The sequence below is a fragment of the Callospermophilus lateralis genome, chromosome 5 (assembly GCF_048772815.1).
Source record: "Callospermophilus lateralis isolate mCalLat2 chromosome 5, mCalLat2.hap1, whole genome shotgun sequence".
Taxonomy (NCBI): domain Eukaryota; kingdom Metazoa; phylum Chordata; class Mammalia; order Rodentia; family Sciuridae; genus Callospermophilus; species Callospermophilus lateralis.
In genome coordinates this window covers 93991551-94008053 of record NC_135309.1, presented here as the reverse complement: position 1 = coordinate 94008053, position 16503 = coordinate 93991551, and the positions used below count along the sequence as shown (strand labels likewise).

At 37.1% G+C, this 16503-nt stretch overlaps 1 protein-coding gene across 1 annotated transcript in view; it reads left to right on the top strand.

Moving 5' to 3' along the window:
* Positions 1 to 16503, top strand: part of Adgrv1 (adhesion G protein-coupled receptor V1) — a 522757-nt gene that overhangs the window by 411111 nt on the left and 95143 nt on the right. Inside the window, exon 85 of the mRNA XM_076857025.2 lies at positions 13213 to 13370. Within this exon, the coding sequence (XP_076713140.2) occupies positions 13213 to 13370 (158 nt within the window). The remainder of the gene's footprint in view (positions 1 to 13212; positions 13371 to 16503) is intronic.

Genomic DNA, 16503 nt, shown 5'->3' with positions numbered 1-16503 from the left:
ATTCCAAATAATCTGGCTCCAGAGTCTCCATTCTTAACACTATGGTTTTGTAAGTAAATTATCTTAATTAATCATTAAGAGCTTCTACCTACTCTGCCCTTGCCTCCACCTTATACCAGTATTAGCAACATCATTTTTCTTTTGAGAAACTTCTTCACACAAATCATGAAGGAGACTGCATGATATTTGTTTATCTGGTTTCCAGCTTGAAACTTGGAGCTTTAAAAATCTTACTTCTGTATCTGCATGATCTAAGCTTTAAGATTTTAAAGCTTCAAGGAAAATGAAATGTACTGTTTTCCCCTTAAAACTAAGAATTTCCCATAAAGTGGATAGAAGTTTGGCCTCTATCTCCTTTAGTTCCAGTTTTACTTTTCTTTTTTGAAATTAATCCATGATGTCTATCTCAAGTTTTCCCCAGGCATTTGACTCATTTTTCTTAACCTTTTAAACATTAACTAGATATCCCTCATATATTGTCAGTGTATTATTGGATTTTTATAATGTTCTCTCATTGTTACCTTATATTTTTCTTGTTCCGGGACATTTTAAGGAAGGAGTTAGGAACTCAACATTTCTTAAGTTTCCTGCTATAAGTGTAATATTGCAGAGCATACAAAAATGACAAGTAATTAGCAATTAATAGTATCACTGGGGTCTGGGGTTATAGCTCAGCGGTAAAGTGCTTGCTTCCCACATGTGAGGCACAGGGTTCGATCCCCAGCACCACATAAAAATAAATAAAGATGTATTGTGTCCACCTTAAAAAAAAGTCTTTAAAAAAATAGTATCGTCATCAATCAGCTCTAGAAACCACATATTGAGCATATTAAGAGCATTCAGATATCTTAGAATGCATTTTTGATGTACAACCACTATTCAGCAAATATCAACCTTCTAAAATATTTGTTCAATAAAACATTAATGCAGGAAATTTAAGAGAACATAAAATAGATAGAAATACATCCCAAGTTCATGGATTGGAAGAATTATTAATGTTAACATGTCCATACTACCAAAAAAAATCTATAGATTCATGTAACCCCATTAAAATAACAATGACAATCTTCATAGAAATGGAAAAACAATCCTAAAATATGCAAAGACCCTGAGTAGCCAAATCAGTCTCTAGAAAAAATGAACAAACTGGAGGCATCATACTACCTTACTTCTAAATATATTACAAAACAGTAATAACCAAAATAGCATGGCATTGGCAGAAAAACAAATATATAAACCAATGGAATAGGATGGAGAAACAGAAATAACCCTACATATTTACAGCCAATTATGTCTTGACAAAGGCACCTATTAACATTTGGACATAAGGTGTCCCCCAAAAAGCTCATGTAGGAATGTTCAGTGGGGAAATGATGATGAGAGCTGTAACCTCATCAGTGGATTAATCCCTTTGATGGATTAATGGATTATATTTGTCCTTGGCTCCTTCTCCCCTCCCCCCTTTCTCCCTCCCTCTCCTCTCCTTCCTGGCTACCATGATCTGAGAAACCTTTCTCCACCATTCCCTTTCACACTTCTACTTCATTTCCAGCCTAGAGCAATGGAGTCAGCCAAACATGGACTTCACGCCTGAAATCATGAACCCCAAATGAACTTTTTCTCAGGTTATTCTTATTGGGTATTTTGGCCACAGCAACAAAAAGCTGACTTAACATAGCACCAAAAACACACATTTGGGAAAGGGCACCTTCTTCAATAAGTGGTGCTGAGAAGGCTCGATATCCACATGAAACCAAACCCCTCCCTTATCAGTTATGAAAAAATCACTCAAACTGGGTTAAAGACTTAAATATGAGACCCACAACTATGAAACTACCTGAAGAAAACAGGAGAAACACTACAAGATGTTGGTCTGGGCAAGAATTTTTGGGATAGGACCTGAAAAGCACAGGCACTAAAAGCAAAAATAGACATACGGGATTACATCCAACGAAAAATATTCTTTTCTGCACAGCAAAGGAGACAATCAAAAAAGTGGAGAGACATTGTGTGCAATGAATGAAAATATTTTCAAATAATATTCAGAATATATAAGGAATTCCAAATATTCAATAGCATCATTATCATCATCATCTTCATCAAATAACCTAATTAGAAGATTGACAAAAACCTGAGTAGACTTTTCTCAAAGGAAGACATACGAGTAAATGCCAAACATGTATATGAAAAGATGTTCAACATAACTATCAGGTAAATGAAAATCACAACCACAATGAGACATCATTTTACCTCAGACTGGCTACTGAAAAGACAAGAAATCACAACAAGGCTGTGTAGAACAGAAACATAAAATGTTAATGGTAATGTGAATTAATATATCTATTACAGGAAACAGAAAAAAAAACACCTCAAAATAGAATCCCCATATGGTCCAGCAATCTCACTACTGAGTTATAAATACCAAGGAAATTAAATCAGTATGTTAAAGAGGTGCTTCTGTGTTTGTTGTAGCACTATTCGTGATTAGCAAGATTGTATTCATCCTGTGTGTTTGACAAAAGATGAATAGATAAAGAAAATAGAATGTTACACAGCCAAAAAAAAAAAAAAAAAAAAGATGGATTTCTGCCGATTACAGCAACATGGGTAGAACTGAAGGACATTCCATAAAATAAATATGCCAGGCACAGAAAGACAAATCCGCATGATCTCACTCATGTGGAATATGGAAAAGTTAATCTCCTGGAAGTTGAGAGTAGAACAGTGGTTACCAGAACCTGGAGAGCAAAAACCTTCTTCACCCGAGAGAAGGGGCAGGTTGGTGGGGTGGCTGGTCAATGACTGCAAATGTACAACAGGAAGAAAGAAGGTTTGTTGCTCTGTAGTACAGTTAGGTAAACATAGTTAACAATGCTGCATATTTCTAAATGGCTAGAACAGAGGTTTATTGAATGCTTCTACCACAAAGAAATGGTTAGTGTATATATTAGCCAGCTCTTTATCACTCTTAAGAAAGATATCTGGAAAAGGCTGATTATGAAGAAAAGAGTATTATTTACCTATCACATCAGAATCCAAAGAGCACATGCAGGACTGCCCTTTGACTACTTCGCCTTATTGTGGGTAACAGTGGTGGGAACACCTGTGGGACAAGAAGATTCTATCTGGAGCATGAAAACAGAGAGAGCTGGGTGAGAACAGCTGCTCCTTTTATAGCAACCCTGTCTTAAGATCTCAAAAGGTCACATGTGAAGTCCCTTATGCTCCCAATAACCCTTGGAGCTCCCACTAGGAACCACCTCTTAAAGGTTCCAAATGTCAGTGCAGCCACTTTGGGGAGCAAACCTCCAATCACAGTGGGCCTTGGAGGATGTCTGAACCTTATGCAATCTTTAGCCATGGAGAATGGATATGGTAATTACCCTGGATTGATCATTACTTGAGTATTTAAACACCACATTATATCCCACAAATATGAGCAATTATCACATCAATAAACTTTTTATAATTCAGCCTAAGAGGATTGAAATGGGCTCTGCAATAGAGTTACAAGAGTTGAGACCTAACTCTATGATCTACAATGAGATAATGACCTTAAAATGATTGACTTTTAACCTCACTTACTCACACTTTTCTTTCAATGGTGAGGTGTCCTTACTGTATTCAGACACTATGCTTAAATTTTACTTAGAGTTTGAGGAAGTATATAGTATATTTTACATAGAGGATGACTAACTTCAATGAACAATTTCTTAATGATTTTTTTGGAGGGGTTCCGGGGATTGAACTCAAGGGCACTCGACTACTGAGACATATCCCCAGCCCTATTTTGTATTTTATTTAGAGAAAAGGTCTCACTGGGTTGCTTAGCACCTCACTTTTGCTGAGGCTGGCTTTGAACTTATGATCCTTCTGCCTCAGTTTCCCAAGCCACTGGGGATTACAGTTATGTACCACCACACCTGGCTTAATGATGTTATCATTTAAGAGCACCAGTTATTGCAATCTGATATAAATTTCCACATGAAGATAGAAGGTTCAAAGGTGTGACTGAGTGCTGAACATTGCAAGGAATATTGAAGAAGTAATCCAGAGGAATCTATAGACCTAATTTCCAGGGCAATTAGGCCATGGAGAATGGATATGGTAATTACCCTGTAATGTGGCCACTGTTCTGCAAAATATGGTAAATAATTAAGAGTTGAATTACCCTTCTACAAAACCGTTTTTGCCCCTTTGAGAAATTATCACTGTGCTATAAAGATTTTCTGCCCCTCAAACCCTGTATCCTCAATAGAGTATACCCTGGTAACACTCTCATAAGCAGAGAACTACACTTCCTTTATCACATTTATCATGGTATGTAAATGAAGCATACACAAGATTATTATAAGAATATTTGGGAGGGATCACTTCAAAGCCTACAAACTTTTTCATCAAGAAAAGGAAATATGGTTTATGCTAACAGCCAAGCGTGGTGGTGCATGCCTGTAATCCCAGAAGCTAGGGAGGCTGAGACAGGAGGATAGCAAGTTCAAAGTCAGTGTCAGCAACTTAGCCAGCCCCTGAGTAACTTAGCAAGACCATGTCTCAAAGTAAAAAATAAAACAGGCTGGAGATGTGCCTCAGTGGTTAAAGCCCCTGGGTTAAATCCCTGGTATCAAAACAAAAAGTATGCTAACATGTCATGTGAACCCCAATTTTTCTAAGCTGTTAATGTTTTGAGTTCATGGAAGTATCATTTTTAAAAAACATGAAGGGTAAAAATAGCTTCTATATAAAAATTTTTAAAATAAATGTGTCTATAACATTAACGAAAGATATGCACCCTGTCTGCAAAATGAGCACTGAACTTCACCTGCAGCTGCTTTCCTGACAGTTATATTTGGATAGCCATTGTCCACCAGTGCTGTCAATGAAGTCACATGGCGTAAAGAGGGTGCAGAGGACATCAATAAACTCTTGAACACGAATCTTGTAATCTGATAATTACCTCTGTAAATGTATTTTTTTGTAAAAAGAAAATTATAAAAACCTATAATTTTACCACCCTCAGGAACAAGGAGTGGTATGATTATAAAAATGTTTAAGCCATCTTCTTAGAGGCTTGGTGATAAAGAAGAGGGGCAGGATACCTTTGAATGCCCAAGAACAATGACATTTTCTAATACCAATTTGTTTTTTGTTTTCATTTTGGTTTGGTTTTGTCTTTGCTTTTTGTTGTTGTTGTTTGTTTGTTTTGTTTTTTTTTTGTTGTTGTTGTTGTTTTTGGTTTTGGTTTTTTTTTTTTTTTTTGGTACCTGGGATTATCTCAGGGGTACTCAACCACTGAGTCATATCCCCAGCCCTATTTTGTATTTTATTTAGAGACAGAGTCTCACTGAGTTGTTAAGTGCCTTGCTTTTGCTGAGGCTGGTTTTGAACTCAAGATCATCTGGCCTCAGCTTCCTGAGCCACTGGGATTACAGGCATGTGTCACTGCACCTGACCAATTTGGTTTTATAAGAGAAAACAGAGCATTAGTACAAGCAAACAATAACATATCAGCTTAATCTTATTCTGATGACATGCTGAAGGGGTTCAATTCACTGGAACCTATCTAGTGTGAAGTTGGCAAGCTGGGGTCCAACAGATTGTAACAGTATCATCAAATTGTTCAGGGAACAGGCTGCTCAAGCAGACTTAAGTTTCTTGGGGAAAAAATTATTTGTCATATCATGATTTGCAGATTTGTTTTCATCTTTCCTATTAATACTTTTTAGTCTATTATTTATCTTTGGAGTTATCTGTAAATATAGTTTGTCTTTTTTAATGGATATGGGCAACTCTGTCTTATTCACCAGGAACTAATTATACATATGATGGTATTTTAATGCATATAACTGCTTCAAAATTTTAGTTAGTTTAATAGTCAATGAATTAAAATATGTTCTTTTTTAACTTGATGAAATAATATTGCTGTTTTATCCACATTTTTCTTTCCTTAATCCTTCCAAATAATATAAACATATGAGTACATATTAAGTACTTTAAAATAAGCTTCTTGATTGTCTGTTGACCTTTTTCTGAGGCAGCTGTCAATGCATAGAGTTAGTAACCCTAACCACAGTGCAAAGTAAGTTCTTAAACAGGTAGACATGGAACTGATAGCCTCAAGAGTGACGTCTTTTAACAAACAGTTGTGTGCTCACTCTCAGAGATCTCTATCACTTGCTCCCCACCATTGGTTTAACTATGGCCATTATATTGCATATAAAATCCCACTAAAGTTACTTCAAGTTCAGGTGGGGAGAGCTATAGAAGTGTACCACAGCAATTCCTGTGGATATTCAAAGCAAGAAATTAGGTACCTTTAACCTCAGAGGACCTGGAATTAGAAGCTGGAAACCAAAGTTATACTCTGGTTTTCAGGGACCGCAGAGTTTCTCACTTCTGGGTTGTTGTGAACATCTGAACTCTCTTCCCACCCTTTCCCTGCTTTCTTTATTCTTTTTTTTTTTTCTGAACATTCATTGTGTATTTACTCCTATAAGGCCATTTTTCTGTTCTAGTGCTCATCATTAACTGACGACTCTCTATGTCAAATTCTCAATAGCTAAAAAAAAAAAAAAAAAAAAAAAAAAAGAAACACCCAGAAACCTGATTGTCTCAGCTTCATTTCTAGAGCAGAGTCCCAAGTTGTAAGTTAGGGGCAAGCCAGAAACATGGCTTCTTTGGGTCAGGCATGCATCTCAGGGCTGGTCATCTGTGCATGGGGGGTGTAAGGATAAAGATACACATATTGCACTCACAAGCATAGGAACCTTCTTCCTTCAAAAGTTGTTTTGATGCATCAGAAGTGAATTTTCCCCTCTCATCCATACCCACTGTAGTCCAGCACTCACCTTCACACCTTGTCCTGCCACTCTGTAGATCTATTGGGTTCTCTCACTTTATTATAAGCTCTATTTTTTTTCTTCAGCTTGACATTCAGATTGCTCATCTTGGCTTCTAAATATCTTCAGTCTCTGCTTCTCTTATCATTTTTCTCCTGCTGTTTTTCTTTCCCTCTGGTTCTTCAGGCTGCCAGGACTGTCATGTGCTCTGAAACCTCTGGGTCTGGTTCTTCCTGTATTACACAGTCACTGCCAAAGGGATGTGAGGATTAATTTGTGAATTATGTCCTGAGTGTGTGCTAGCAGAGAGCTTCTCAGACTTTTACTAACATAGGGAACACCTGGGGATGTCGTGAGAGCAGGTTCTGATTCCTGAATGAGTGTATGATGGGGTATAAGGTTCTGTGTTTTTAACAGGTAGCACCGGTGATGCTAATGGAAGAACACTACAACTGCAAATAGGGCATTTATTGTAATTAAGATCTCCCTGATAGAAGGGACCACGTCTAGGGCACCTTTTGGCTTTGGACTGATCTGGCTTTACATGAAATACAAGATTGTCTACTCATATTTTTTCAAGTGAATGGTTTTCAAAGATTGTTAAAAATCAATGAAATAATTAAACATTTCTTATGGATCTGATTGTGCAAAGCCCTTAAGAAACATAGAGAAGGGCTAGGGATGTGGCTCAAGCGGTAACGCCCTCGCCTGGCACGCGCGGGGCTCTGGGTTCGATCCTCAGCACCACATAAAATAAAATAAAGATGTTGTGTCCACTGAAAACTGAAAAATAAACATTTAAAAAAATCTCTCTCTCTCTCTCTCTCTCTCTCTCTCTCTCTCTCTCTCTCTCTCTCTCTCTCTCTTAAAAAAAAAAGAAAAGAAATATAGAGAAAATATCATAGCCCCTGTCCACAAGGAGAACACAAGCACATTCACCACTAACTCTAATGTATCCTTACTGGAACTGTGGGGCTCATTTTAGAATTGTAGAAGTGACAGTGAAAGCAAATGAGCCTGTTCATACTACAAGCAGTTTGACCTTTTATAATTTAAGTGGCATTTTCTCCACATACACAATAAAGTTAATAGGATTATTATGTTTGTGTGTAACAATGCATGTAAGAATTATTTCATTCATCTTAGGAAAGTACTGTATATAGTTTTTCTCCATCCTAAGTCCACACTATCTTTATATTCCATTTCACTTTGTAGAGTTTATCTGCCATTTGATTTTCATATTATTTTTGTTTAAAGTTTAGACTTGGAGAAAAGTGCATTTTAGAATTCAGTTGGATCCCCTTGGTATGAAATTGTTGTATCCTCTACAACACAAAGAGAGAGGAATATATTTTCCTATCTTGCAGGTGGTTAAGCCCAAACCTATTTTCTTCTTATTGAGTCTTCATAAATGTGTTGTTGTTTTTTTAAAGTTAGTGTATTTATAGGGTTTCTCTAAGCCTCTCCTGTCACTTTGGATGGACCAGGAAATACATATATACATGCAAATACATGCACACATATATACATAGATTCACAGGTGAACCTGTGTTGAAAAAGAGCATCATTTTTAGAAAGAAAGTAAGTTGGGCATGCAAGTAAAGGAGTATTGAACCCATAACTATTGGCTTATGATTTCTCAGTCTTAGTTATAAATTTTATTTATAAAGGATAACCATCTACATAAAGAATAATATCTGTGTGCTTCAACGAATAAAACCAATAAAAGGTATATTATATATTCTACACAAAGTAGAAACTAGTTTTCAATAAATAATGATCAATGCTTTATTGACCATACCTTAAGTAAATTTGTAGACTGAAACTGACAGACCATTTCCATTACTCTCCAAGTTAAGAAGGATATCAACATGAGTTTGCAGGTGGAGAGGAAAAAGCTGGTTGAAGCAAAATATGTAGCTTTTGATGAATACACCTATCGTGAAAAAAAAAAATACAAAGGGGTTGCCCCAGCAGAGGTTGGCACAGGAGCCTGTGAATCACAGCTAGTACCACTGACTATCGAGAACTACTTACAAAGAAGACCTTGGAAACAAACATTTATTAGTATATCATTACCTTTGTCCTTTTAAATTACCTATGAAACCCAGATGGAACCCAGCTGCCTGGATTTCTTCAAGTCTTCCAGCCTGCCAGGGTCAACTTGAGATTTAAAATATAACTTAAATGAATCCAAATCACAACCTCCTGTACAGGGAGTTCCCAGCACACAGCCTGGGGCTTTTAGGGATTGTAAGTGGAGTTTAGGACTCTCAAGAGGATGCCTTAGCTTCTGAGCACCTTCTTAGGCTGATTTCATACAGAAGTAAAGAAACTGAAATATGCTCATGCCACCCACAAAAAATTTATAAAAATCAAGTTAGGTAATGTGAATGAAAACATTTCAGTAAGGATAAAGTGATACTGAGGGGAGGTAATAATCTTACTAAATTAGAAAGTGACCTAAGGCATCGTGAATGTTCTGAGGGAACACTTGGAAGAAGGAGAACTGAAGGTCGTGAGACAGCACTGACTTGTTTCATCTGGATAAAAATAGAGAAAAGAATGAAGTCCTGACAAATTTTTGAAACATTGGCATTGTCTGTGGGTAGTAATAAGGGGAAAAAAATTACCTACTCAAATTTAAAAGGGAACAGCAAAACTTAGTCATGTGATTACAGAAACTCAGAAGAGCATCCAAAACCAGAGAGAGAAGAGTCACCAGAGTCCTTTGAAGCTGGATGAGCTGGTGATTCCAAGGAACACAATCTCCTTGCTCTTTTATAAGAAAGCAAATCCTCATGGTCTTTGTCTCCTCTTCTGGGGTCTGCCAGATCTGTTCCTGAAGCAGTGACTGCCAGCACGTTAATCAACTCCTTCCACAGTCCTGGTGTGTGCATAGCATTCAGTCTACTCATTTCTCACATTTGGTTTTTCCAAGAATTTGTTCCCAGCCTTAGTTCAGAAACTAGTCTATCCATCCACAGTTTTCTAAAGCACCATATCACATTCAGGTGATCTAATCCTCAAAACTACCTTTTTGCACCACTTATTCGGTTGGACTGGAGGAAATTCCCCCAAGGGTAGGATCTAGTTCATTTATCTTAGACACTTTTAAATATATGTGGTAAATTTTATTATATACCAGTAGAAATCCCATTCAGGCAATGTTGCTAAGAAAATTAGAAAAATGCCCATTAGCTTTAAAGGAAATGTTAAGTGAGAATTTAAAATAAGAAGGTGTTAAGAATAGGAGCTATAATTTGGGGATGTGCAGTGACATGGCTTGTTCCACCTACTTTCCATGGACTGAATTTCTGGAGTAGACAGCCTTGTCTGTTATGGGTACTTGTGATTTAACCCTTTTTAGCTAGCCCTACCTCATTTGCAAATGTTAGTGTCTCAGAAGTGAAAAAGGACTAAGAGAGAATATAAAAGACAAGTAGTTTTTGTTCAAGAGAGATGGGTGGAGGCACAACTGGACAGGTGTGGGCAATGGGGAGGGCCCTGCAATATTACTGTGCCTTAGGTAAGATGGACAGCAAAAGGAGCTGCCAACAAGACCAGCATGCTGTGGAACCAAAGCCCTACTCCTTTGTGATCTGACCCACATTATGTGGATGATGAAGTTAGGGGAGTCTCAGTGGTCCACTCCTCATGAGAAGTCATGGTCTCTATAGAAATAGAGAAAAGGGCGATAGTCAGGATCAGGTAATTTTCTTTCTGAATGAATGATCCATGTCATCGTACAAGTAAAGAGGACTTTAAAGGACATTTTTAAGAGTAATAGAACCCAGGGAATTCCCTTTTCTTCCTGAGAGGTGCTGTGGACATACCTGATTACTTCCAGCCCCCTGCATGTCTACTTTGTCTATTATATTCTTTAACAAAGATGGTGAATTGTTATCTGGATATGGTGTTCCAAGAATTGTTCTCCATGGTAAAGGAAAATGTTAGGCAAGTTCTTCAAATACAAAAGTAAGCCTCTCCAGTTGTTGGCCAAAGGAAAGTGTGGGTGTTGGAAAATCATACCTATGCCTTAGTATTCTGGACAAATCTTTATACAACTAGAACAAGTCACAGTAGGTTTAATAATCATCCACGAATTGAACTGAGATGACAGTTTTCAAGGCAAAACATAAGGCAGTGTGTTCCTCCATTAGTCTCTGAATTCATCTAAGCAGCTTTAGGCCAGTCTGTCTGTAAATCCATCATTCAGATGGAAAAAAAAAATCATTTGAAGCCACTGTACAAAATAATGTGTAAGCAATGTGAACACTGTTTGTAAGGCAGAAATATATTTAATATCAAGGCCATTAGTGTTTGCCTGTTTTATTTAATCATGGGCCTTTTATCTAAAAGAAACAGGCCTTACTGCATACAGGTGAGTGTTCAGGGAAGGATTCAGGCTTTGTGTTGTTCAAATTAAATTCTAAAACCAGGAAATTCATCATTCTGACATCCCTCTGCAGATGTGGAGTATGTTTTGAAGTATCTGTTAAGATGAGTCTTGTTTACACAAAGAATACATTTAACAGGTCATGTTAATTCAAAGTGATATCTGAGTAAGGCCTTTAGTAATGTATCTGAGTTTAAATGTAAAATTGAGGCACTATTTTCCCAAGTGAATGGGCATTTCTCTGATTACCTGTATTTTGGATCTTGAGATTTTCAAGATCCAAAATACAGGTATATGTTCTTTTTCTTGAGTTTTCTTCAAAGTCCAATGTTTATGGCTGTATTATAATATAGGCTTACAGATATTATGTATCAAAAATGGAGAAGAATTGGAGAAAAAAATAGAAGAGATATTCTTTTCTATTATGATTTCTTATAATTAATTTATAGCCTTGTAAATTTTAAGGAGTAAATCTTATATAAGAATACATATCTCAAAAGCACAGTTTTAGATGATGATAACCAATTTAACAGCAAGAATTTTATGGGAGATACTAGTAAAGAACAGAGGATGATATGACCCATTAGTAAATATTTCCAGTTGAATCTCTAAAACTATTTTTCTGGTTATTATACTGTAACCAAATTATATACTTAGATAATGTAAAGTTTACTTTGGACTCTGTTGTTCTATGTAAACTCCAGGAATAATAGATACAATGGCACAGCATATAGCTTCTAAATGGAAAATAACCTTCATTTTTGAGAGACCAAAGGGATCTTAGGGAAATGTATAGCTAGGGAATGACAAAACTGTCATCTGCTCAAAAGCCAGGATTGTGAATGTGACAGGGTGGAGCCCTGGAATCCTCAGATTTGCCTTTAAAGAATACTTTCTCTCGAGCTGGGGCTGTAGCTCAGTGGCAGAGGGCTTATCTAGCATGTGTGAGGCACTGGGTTTGATCCTTAGCACCACATAAAATAACTGAACAAATAAAGGCATGCTGTCCATCTACAACTATAAAAAAATAAAAAAGAATACTTTCTCTGCTACCCAAGGAACAATTAGGCCAAGAAGATGAAGTTGGCAAAGCCAGGCAAAGAAATGCTTTATGATTAGCTCCCTAGTAATTCCATGACCCTTCATCCTTTATTTCCTGAATTGGACTTATGCCAGGAGGAGGAGTCCAAAAGGAGAGGGGGAAAGAAGATGGGGAGATAGAGAAAGTAAGAGGATGGAAAGAAGAAGGAAGGAGGAAGGAGAAGAAAAGAGCCATGGCCTAGCACCTTCTATGCAGAAGCAGCCACAGCCCTTAGAGCCATAGAAAACTGATCAGGCCTATCAGGACATAGTAACTCCACAATCAGCCCCATGACCTGAAGCCCTAATGGTATTCTTCTTTATTTGAGGTTAGATGGAGGGAGGCATTAGAAATGAGCCCTGGACTCTCCCTGGAAAACATGGACTAATTTGAAACATAAGATGGATGTGACCAAATCAATGATTCTCAAAGTGTGTTCCAAGGAACATGAGTCCTATCATAAGGCCCCTAAGAGAAATAGAAAGGAAGGGACCCATTTTTTTCATGTAACAGTCACTCATTATTTAAGATGTAGTGCTGGAATTCAGTGACAATCTGATTCCAGAGTCCAGGTATGATGACTGTGTGACTTCCTACAGTCTTTTTAAATGCAGATCTGCACCCTGAATCTCTGAGATATAAACAATGTACATCTCTCACTCTTACTTGACCATAATCTTTTTTGAAGTTTTCTGAGCTTCTCAGGAACTTCCATAGAACCTACTTTGTGAAGCCATGGGTAGATTTCAGCAGGTAGCCTCTTGTCTAACAAAGCTTCAATTTGGCCACCATCTAGATACAAAGAGCTAGTATAAGTGAAGTGACACATTCTGAATTGAAAAAAAAAACGTTTTTATTGAAGTTGTCTGAGCTCTTTCTTCCTTACTGTCTTCCAGATGTTTCATTCCAAACGTCTACGCAGCCCTGTTTACCGCGGCTCTTGTTCCTTTGATGTGCCTGGTGGTAGTGTTCGTGGTGTTCATCCACGCCTACCAGGTGAAGCCACAGTGGAAAGCCTACGACGATGTATTCAGAGGGAGAACCAACGCTGCAGGTTTGAAAAGAACTCTATTTGCATTTTGGAGATAGGAGCTTTTCAGTAGTGGGAAAATGTTAGTGAATATTTTTTAATCAAAAAAACCCAGAAAAATGTTAGGCTCAGCTTTTAGCTCTTAAGGCTTAAACTAAGCCTTACCTCCCCAGTGTCTCCTGCTTCTGGTGCTTCTGACATCTCTTTCTTCAGGGCCCTGTAGGCTGGCCTGCTGCTGTCAAGTTTTGTCCTAAAGGTATTAAGGTCCATGTGAATGACTCACACAGACTGGGAGCCACTTCCCAAGCTTTCCTCAACTCATGCAATAATAATCTGCACTCAGCTTGTGAAACCAATTTATTTCCTGGAGATTTTGAGACTTCTTCACAGTTGAACAAACCTCCGCGATGCTTGCGAGCACTATATTCTGCATGTGGCGCTCTGATTGTGCTGACAGATGTTTAAAAACATATGTAATCAGACAGCTTCCTAAGTGACTACACATGTCCGGTTACTTAAGAGTGCAAGTCTTTCCAGCTCAAATTGGGCTTTCACTGCAGTTCATTTTTTCCCTTTGAATCACACTTAACACAGGTTTTTATGATCTGGTTCTTTTTTTGTTGTTGTTGTCGTTAGATTCCAGTCTCCTGGGAATTTTCTTAACTAGGAACAATAACCACACACCTACAGACAAAAACTCTCACTGAAGTGTTGTGTGAGTCATCAAGATACAGCATTGAAGATCCCTCTTAGGCCCATGATCTTCTCTGTTCTTAGCTTTTACAGATCTGAAGTCAAACGAATGGCAGTCTTAGAGGAATTATTCACATTTTAAGTGCCTGTCACATTTAAGCAGGATAGCACATAGGAAATCTCTAAAACAGTGCCTAATATATTAAAGGACTCAATAGATATTGTCACTTATAAGGTGTCACTTTAACATTTAAAAAAAAAAAAAGTCTTCTAGTTCCTGAACTGGATCAGGAAGGTACAAAAAAAAAAAAAAAAATTTACTAATATGATGAAGAAAAGAGACTTTCTGATTAGTTTGTGTGGTGGTTTTAAGATATTGTTATCTAGATAGTTCTTCTCTATTGTCTCTCATTCCACATGTGATCATTATGTAGGAAGAAATATTATTTAAAATTGTGAGTAATCTTAAATTCCTCAATAAAAATAATTCATAATGTAGAAATACTACTTTTTTTATGGTGGAGAGAACTGGGGATCTAATCCAGGAGTATTTTACCACTACATCCCTAAACCTTTTTTATTTGTTATTTTTAGACAGGGTTTCACTATTATTTAGGTCCTCACTAAGTTGCTGAGACTAGCTTTGAAATTGCAATCCTCTTGCCTCAGCCTCCTGAGTCCTAATTTTTATGGAGACACAGAATTTATCCAAAAGCTGCGCTTTATTCAACTTAGATTTATTTTATTGAAACAGATGTTATTTTTTGGAAAGAAAAGTTGTTGTTTTTTCTTTCCTTAAATGATAAGTTTTGTTTAGTTTGTTTATTTATTTATAATAATAGTGGCCAGTGTTTGCATATTATCAATGGTGATATGTGAGGGGCAAACACAATGAGTTAATCTTTGCAGACCTAAATCACTCCATACACCTCTTGGATATGATCCACCACTGATGTAATAGATAAAACTATACTCTAATTATCTGAAAAGCAGCCCTCAAGCATTCATCATAACGCTGAAAGTTCTAGCACAATTCTATCTCAAGTAGGGAGTCCTCTCTTGAAATGAAATATTAATAGAAATATTGCTTTGTTGTTGTTTTTCAAATATTACGTTATTTCTAATTCCCCTATTCCTATGATAATTCAGTTCAATAGTTGAGATAATACTTGGACTCTGATTAGTCTCTCTCTTTCTAGTCTTTTTCTTCACCATTTTGCTATCTCAGAGGTCATATTTCAAAAATATGAAGTGAATACTTTCACTTCACTGTAGTCAAACAAGGTCTTCCTTGTTTGCCCAAAGTAGAGTCTAGACTCTTAGCTCTTAAGAGTCCCCACAGATCTCCCCTGTTAGTCACTGTTTATTCTGCATCCTGACATTGCCAATCTATTTATTCTTTTCCTAAAATCACCTGCCATGTCTCTCACATAAGGAAGCCTCTACTTTGAGTATCTCGTGATAAGTTGATAACCCTATGTGCTCAGTGAAAGGGGAGCATGAGGATGGATGAAAGAACTGGAAGGGGCTTCTCACCCTCCCATAGTCAATGTTCATTAACTCCCCAAAGCTGTTCAAAATATCCTGTAATCTAAGTAAAAATTGTGTGTTTGATAAGGTAGTTCCCACTGGCCTCACTGTACTTCTCTTACAGAAATTCCCAAAGGTCTCAATATTCTAACTTGTCTGTGAAGCCTTTGGAATTGCCTCTTAACAGAATTGCTGCAGATTGGAATTACCTGTTTCCTCTTTCATGACCTTAAAGTATTTACTCCTAGTGTCATAGCACTTGTCATAGAACTGAATGGTGACTTGTTTAGGTTTAGGTGTGTATGTTGATTTCTTCACTAAATAGGTCAATTAATATTTACTATTCATCTTTATATCTCTAGGGCCTTGCAGAGTGCTCAGTGGATAACAGAAACATAATTATTGTTTATTGAAAAAATGACTAAATTAATAATCATAAATATGCCATAAAATTCTACCAGTTTAAAATGGATATCCTAGCCAAATGTAATATTAAGAGGAAATTTTGGGGCTGGGGTTGTAGCTCAGTGGTTGAGCACTTGCCTCGCATGTGTGGGGCACTGGGTTCGATCTGCATAAAAAATAAATAAATAAAACAAAGACATTGTTTCCATCTACAATTATATATATATTTAAATACAAAGAAAGAAAAGGAATTGTTAGGCCCGGCACGATTACACACACCTGTAATTCCAGAGGCTCTGGAGGCTGAAGCAGGAGAATTGTGAGTTCAAAACTAGCCTAAGCAAAAGTGAGGGGCTAAGCAACTCAGTGAGACCCCGTCTCTAAGTCAAATACAAAATAGGGCTTGGGATGTGGCTCAGTGGTCAAGTGCTCCTGAGTTCAATAGAACAATACTCCCCCAAAAAAGAGGAACCATTATACATTTTATCAAAATGAAATGATTTCTCTTGTTGATCTATTTGTAGATAGC